Source organism: Ciona intestinalis, unplaced genomic scaffold, assembly GCF_000224145.3.
Source record: "Ciona intestinalis unplaced genomic scaffold, KH HT000371.1, whole genome shotgun sequence".
Classification (NCBI taxonomy): Eukaryota; Metazoa; Chordata; class Ascidiacea; order Phlebobranchia; family Cionidae; genus Ciona; species Ciona intestinalis.
In genome coordinates, this window is record NW_004190692.1 from 1 (window position 1) to 7,425 (window position 7,425).

The window sequence follows — 7,425 nt, forward strand, 5'->3', positions numbered from 1 at the left end:
CTAATTACATCTGTAAGGACACACAAAGCCACACGTTCTATTTCAGCAATTGCAGTTTTGTTTAAACCTGTTGTAGCAGGAATGCAATTTCTGTAATGGTTTTTAAAAGATACCAACAAATTACATCTGTAAGACACACAAACCTGTAACTTTTAATGGTGGAGACGGAGGAAAGAAATAAAATATTGCTTTGTCTTATATGGTCATTAGCAGCAGGTGAACAGCATAAAAGTTCAATAGCCCATCTGATTACATCCGGGTGATATCTTCTTGCGTGTGTTGAAACTGAGGCATTTTGAATTTGATTTTTATAAAACATCTTTTGACATTCATCAAGGTTATTCACTTCTTCATTAAAAACAGCCTAAATCATGTCAAAAAGATTAAATAAAATACAGAAATTGTCAAGAATACACAGAAATTTAACCCACTTTTATTCATGCACTTCATCGTTCACTTCCACCGCATCTTTTCTGCTAAAGCCACTGTAATTTAAGCAAGCCTGACAGGCAGGAACTTCATCACAGTGCTGGTCAACTTCATAATACAAACAAATTTAATATTTTATAGCAATATAACAACGTGTATATTATCAGCTTACCGATAATATTACAGGTTGGTGATCTTTTAATGTTTGTAGCAACTGAATTTTTTATTTTTAATATTTCTCTTTCATTCACAACATACAATAATTTTTTATGCTTCACCTGTATAAAGTTAAAGAAGCATGTAACTAAGATGGCACATTTAATTTTACTAACACTACCAACGTAGTATACTACACAATGTATCTTGTTGTCCATCTCCAATATTATATTATATTGTGCAAGTGACTACCAGATCCGGAAGCTTGAAGTGGAAATAATGAAATTCGTACTTGATCACACCATGAAAAAGCAACAAAAAAGTTTATCCGTGCAAAAGATTTGGGACTTTACCATTGGATAACAACGTTTATATTATCAGCTTACCGATAATATTACAGGTTGGTGATCTTTTAATGTTTGTAGCAACTGAATTTTTTATTTTTAATATTTCTCTTTCATTCACAACATACAATAATTTTTTATGCTTCACCTGTATAAAGTTAAAGAAGCATGTAACTAAGATGGCACATTTAATTTTACTAACACTACCAACGTAGTATACTACACAATGTATCTTGTTGTCCATCTCCAATATTATTATTTATATTATTTGTGCAAGTGACTACCAGATCCGGAAGCTTGAAGTGGAAATAATGAAATTCGTACTTGATCACACCATGAAAAAGCAACAAAAAAGTTTATCCGTGCAAAAGATTTGGGACTTTACCATTGGATGGTAACTTTGAAGAAAATGAAGGTATACGTTCGTTTATTAGAGTGGATTTGATTTAAATGCAGTTTTAACTGTGTTTCATTTTCAATCCCGTTGTGATTTGGTAATGCAAAAACTGAGATTAAATTATAACACAATTGCCCTATTTATAAAATGATTAAATGCATGTGTTTTTTACAGGTTTAGTTTTTGTTACTGAATTGCAGCTCCTCTCCTGTGCCCTAAAATGCAACACGAAAAGAAAGTACAATCAACATTGTTATTTGGTTGACTTTTATCCGGTAAGTCAATAGGCATAAAATAGTTTAGTATTTTAAAAGCCTATAAGAAGTTTTTATTACAGGTTAATACAACAGTGTCAGAAATTGCAGGTGGCATACCTGACCGCTTGCAGCCATTTTTGGCCCCGTCTATAGCACCGCAGCACAGCATCATAAAATTACTTTGTTTTTGGATAAATCACCGATTTTGGATGTAAAAACATCTTCAATGGCATTATTGCTATAATGGCATATCATTATGTTTTAAATTATGAATACTGTCATCATGTAAAGAAAGTAATCAGTTTCTTCAAGTATACCTATTTAAACTACCTAAAAACCTGATGCTCTTTGTGACAGTGTACTAGAATTAGCCCTCATGCTTAAGTGTTAATGATTCAAGCTATTTGTGCCTGCAATTCTATTGTTCTCCCATTAAGTAATACTGTTTTTCTTTTATTTATAAGTAACCCAGTGGTCTCCACCAACCTTTTTTTAAGACAAGTTTTAGCCCCAAGGAAAAAATATCAAAATTTTATGTCATGCTACTTAAAATAACAAACCCAATAACACTAGAATGCATATTAGGCGCAGCGTCTACAATACGTTCTGTATGCTTTAGCGCTAATGACTATGACAATATAGTCAATGCATCAATTGGTTTAATGTTACAATAATCTGAATGTTAATCAACAAGCCAATTTAATTGGTATTATAACGCGACAGACAATAGGTTATCGGATTTGGTGTTACATTAAAGCTAACATGGTAAACTGCTTGTGCACAAAAAAAACGGTTCCAAATTATTTGAAATGATACCATTCTTCATGATTGGTCGCTATTTTTTAAATCATCAGTGCATAAAAAAATATTCTTATACCACGGTATATTATTATTAAATTACTTTTAATTATAGCCTTTTTAGTAACAAATTTAAACGGTGATCAATTTGCACAGTAATAAATTCTAGTATTATAATAACCCAGTGGTCTCCACCAACCTTTTTTTAAGACGAGTTTTAGCCCCAAGGAAAAAATATCAAAATTTTATGTCATGCTACTTAAAATAACAAACCCAATAACACTAGAATGCATATTAGGCGCAGCGTCTACAATACGTTCTGTATGCTTTAGCGCTAATGACTATGACAATATAGTCAATGCATCAATTGGTTTAATGTTACAATAATCTGAATGTTAATCAACAAGCCAATTTAATTGGTATTATAACGCGACAGACAATAGGTTATCGGATTTGGTGTTACATTAAAGCTAACATGGTAAACTGCTTGTGCACAAAAAAAACGGTTCCAAATTATTTGAAATGATACCATTCTTCATGATTGGTCGCTATTTTTTAAATCATCAGTGCATAAAAAAATATTCTTATACCACGGTATTATTATTAAATTACTTTTAATTATAGCCTTTTTAGTAACAAATTTAAACGGTGATCAATTTGCACAGTAATAAATTAAGTATATGATAATTTATGGCAACCCAAGTACAAACTTGGGCGTTTTCAACTTTGTTTCGAGACCCACGTGTTGGGGACCACTGCTGTAACCTATATTTAATGTTTTTACTGGGATATTTTTGATACTATGGGTTTATTCGTTTCTTTCGTTTCGTTCTTGTTATGTGTACGTCATTTCTATCTCTGGTGTGTTTCATTATTTTTGAGGCGTTATTTTACTGAATACAGTTGTGATTTTATTTGTGTTATGCTCATTTGGCCCTACAAGATATACCCAGTGTTTTATTTGGGCAAATCTGTTTTTGGCCCAATATAGGAAACCCAACAAAATAATGGTTTCTGCACCTTAGTACCCAACCGTAATTAGGCAAACCAGTATTATACCCAGATTAGGTAAAATCAGTTACTAGGCTACCCAAGAAAATTGGGTTTTCATAACCCAATGCAATTTTCGGGGTTTCTACACATTAGTACCCAAAATTTTAGTCACTACCCACCAAACAGTGTTGGAAACAGAAATATAATGCAAAGTATGTACTTTTCGTGGACTATCGCCACAAAAAAGTTATAACGTGTGTTTCGCGCTCCGCAGCCTCGCGACGACGCTGTTCCATCCGACTCTGCAACGCATTGCACACCGATGTACGGCACAACTCAGTTTATTACGCGGTGAAAGTGCGGCATCGAGCTTAGAGACAAAGTGAGAAGAGCAGGGTCTTCTGCAAGCCCCGTACTGCCTGATAGTACAGAAAAGTACGAGGTTTATATAACGAAAAACACGTGTAGCAAAACAATAAAAGCGTCATTGGCATGTGGCAATTGCCTCCCCCGGCATACACACAACTGGAGCATGATGAGCCACTTAGTCTTCAAGGTGGAAAAAACCCCTTCACTTGTAAAACGGCCGGACACGAAATGGCGGATGATTATGACATTACAGATGTGTTGTTATCATCATCACGGGAACATATTTTTATTGGTAAGCGCACACACACGTGGCAGGCCGCCAGAGAATTCTGAGCTGCAGGTGTTAAGCGCATGCCATAGTAGATCCGCTTTCTTTGCAATTTCCCTCGAGTCTTTAATGTCTTCACCAGCGAGCACGGGACGAATACCTTCGGGCATGTGCTGCAAAAAGAGGTATTCGAACAGCAGGCAGGGCTGATGATTTCCGAGGAGAGCAAGCATTTCATCCATTAGTGCCGACGGTTTTGTGTCGCCCGAAGGCGGCATGTTGATTAGGCGTGCAGCGCGTTCCAAACGTGGAAGGTCGAAAGCTTCGAGTAGGCGTTGCTTAATGGCTTTATACTTGTTCTGGTTTGGTGGTTGTTCCAAAATGTCCAGTAGTCGGCAGGCTGTGTCTTGATCCAGTGCCGAAACAACATGATGAAACCAAATCGGTGGTGATGCGTTTCAGTTTAAACTGGGCTTCAGCTTGAAGAAACCAAACACGTGACTGAGAACACCAAAATGCTGGAAGTTTGACCGCTACCGCATTTCCGAATCCATCTTGCGTGTTGCAGCTATCCAAATATCGATTTGGACGTCGGGGTCACCAATGTAGCGGATGCGGTTTGTTGTATTGCGAGCGGTAAACTTAGAGGGCGAATGAACACGAGACACGGCATTTATACGATAGATTAACGTGGGAAAAAGGGCACTCGTGTACGCGTCGGCGCACACACACGTGGCAGGCCGCCACAATGCGAGATGTGTGTTGATAGAAATTGATAGAAACTAATAGAAATTTCTTATTTTGAATGTAATAAAATTAAAGACATGTTTCCAATAAATTATTTTTTTCCGATGAGCTAGCTATGCTTCCTTGCCGTCAGTGGTTTTTTTAAATCGAGGCGTTGCTTTACGCGCGTACGAAGTATTTTTGAAAACTGTCTATTCTTTAATGCGCATAGTGAAAGGCAAATAAATGTCCAACCTGTTTTCAAGCAGCTGCAGGCTAAATATTCATGGAAAAAACTGCTATTATAACGCAAATAATCAACATGTAAATTGCTATTATGTCGCAATGAATTGCCAGGTCAAACAATCGCTATAATGATGCAATGAACCCACCCACGTGTGAATCCTTACTATTTCGTAATAAACATGCTGCTTGGCTGAGGAAATCATCGTAAACATATATACAGCAGTGCTACTTCTAGGACATATTTAGTAGGTTCAAGGCGTGTTTATTTTACAACGCGTTTGTGTTTTTGCATATTACTCCGGGTGCTACTGAGTATCCTGGATTTTTCGACGATACGCGATTAATGTATCGATCCAGGAATCTGGCCCGCCAAGTACCAAGTTTTATTAACCAACGATTTCTTTCGTACAGTGACTCTAGTCATTCGTTGGTTTAAAATGATATTTAGTTTTGAACTGTATCTTTAGACTGCAATTAAGAGGTTATACCAGACTCAAGACATATACAGTTAAAGTAGCGGTGATTTTATTTGAAGTAAAGTTAACACAAAGTGGGTAAAAGAAACAGACCGGGATGAAACGAAACAATGTTGACATCGAACAACCTCAATTGCTCAATAACAAAACATATTTTGGCGCAAAGGATTTCCTGCACTGAACTCGGTAACCAGGTCTTCCACGTTCAGGAGATCGACCAACTTGTTGTGTGTGCTTAGCATGCACATGTTGCTTAGACGTTCTTGAGACATGACGGAACGTAAATATGTTTTAATGCGTCGAAAAACGCTAAAAGACCGTTCAGCTTCACACGTGGTCGAAGGCAAACAGAGATACAGCTTTATTGCAGTTGCAAGGTTTGGGTAACTGTGTTTAAGAGTTTCCTTTTCTCGAAAGAGGCCAACCACCCTTTGAACGGTTAATTCAAATGTTTTCCTGTTTTTTTTTGGCATAGTTTTTAAAGTATCGGTTCTCTAGTGTAAGGTGTATTTCATTTATATCTGGGTACATTTTTTCCGCTTCACCAGGAACTGTCGGTTTTCCCAAAATCAAGTTTTCCAATAGTTGTACTGCATCCAAGTCTTGTTTTGAAAATTGTTGGAATAGTGATTGGTATGATGAATTATAATAAATTTCCTGGTAGGTTTTGGAATAGTAGTGTTTTCAGGGGATACCTGTTCCAATGATCGGCGACTGCGTTTGATTACAGGATCGGAAATCCGAAGCTCCCGAGCGGCAGCTACAACATAGTTGTAAAAAAGGCCGTTGCATTTTGAACTGAATGGGCTTCATCGGAAACAATATTTAACGGTGTGTTAATAAGTTGTTGTACATCTGCCATGGTTGTTTCACGAGATTGTATTCTAACATAAACAGGATGAACCGGGATCAAAACTCTCTCCATCAGACGAAGCATGAAGTACGTCGAAAACTGCCCTAATGAACCTAAAAAAGATCTGGCAGTTGCCTTCGTCACAGCGTCGATGGTCGATTCTGATTCCATGCTCTGGAGTCAATCCAGGATTTTTTCGTAATTTAATAAAATGATTCAAGAGCTGGTAATCGTACTACCCACCGAGTTGGGCACAGTGGTCTTAAGGAGCAAGACGGTGTATCTTCGTTTCCGAGATGAAAGTTTTTAAACATAGCCAAACGTTTAGGAGACCCTTTAATAAATTAACCACCGCTCCAAGAACAGAAAGAGCATTTACCGCATCCACATGAGTGCTCAATGCTTCTTGCACGACAAGATTTAGTTGGTGAGCCGAACAATAAACGAAAGTGGCGAGCGGATTAATTTTTCTAATTTGAGTTTGAACTCCAGTTATTTTCCCGCGCATGTTCGCTGCCCCGTCATAAGATTGGCCTCTGCAGTCTTGAATATCCAGACGGTGGTCTTTCAGCGCTTGCAGTATGATTGACACTATAGTATTAGCGTCTGTGGCCGTCGTACCAAATAAGCCGATCAAGCTCTCATTTACTTTGAAACTTTCGTCGACATGCCTCAAGCAAATGGAGATTTGTTCCTGCCTGGACACATCAGAAGTTTCGTCTGAAATTATGCTGAAAAATTTGGAGACTTTGATGTTTTTTATAGGCGTTGCCGCGACTGCTAAAGAGCAAATAGAAATAATTTCATTTGGAATCCGGTGACTCAGCCACTTGTACTTTTTGTCGCTCTTCAACCAAACGCTTAAATCGGGATCATGCTGTTCTATAAAGTTTAGTACCTGATGCATATTGGAATTTGTGTCCGAATGACCACGATCAGCTAGCCCTTGTCTCGTTAAAAAAATAATTGATTTAAATATGCACTTCAACCGCAGAAATAAAAAAGAATAGAACGCGCATCTCTAATGTCGGTAAAGGAGAGAACATGATACACTCTCTCTTTTTTACGACTCCTTCCCGTATACTATAGTAGTCAATGTAAACCAGGGCGTTT

General features: G+C 37.4%; 2 protein-coding genes across 2 annotated transcripts; both read right to left on the minus strand.

Moving 5' to 3' along the window:
- Positions 1-32: 32 nt before the first annotated feature.
- Positions 33-542, minus strand: LOC108950605 (the record flags this gene model as incomplete). The annotated part of the gene is given in 2 exon segments (XM_026839523.1): positions 33-90; positions 144-542. Coding segments are annotated over 2 exon segments (234 nt in total), but the record flags the coding sequence as incomplete, so codon positions are not given.
- Positions 543-6,574: 6,032 nt separating this feature from the next.
- Positions 6,575-7,219, minus strand: LOC101242946 (zinc finger MYM-type protein 1-like). The gene has a single exon (XM_004227353.1). The coding sequence runs from the start codon at positions 7,217-7,219 to the stop codon at positions 6,575-6,577; it is 645 nt and encodes a 214-aa protein (XP_004227401.1).
- Positions 7,220-7,425: the final 206 nt, after the last annotated feature.

Bases quoted from the DNA above. Each gene is read 5' to 3' on its own strand.
- LOC101242946 (XM_004227353.1), bottom strand. From the start codon at position 7,219: ATGCATCAGGTACTAAACTTTATAGAACAGCATGATCCCGATTTAAGC.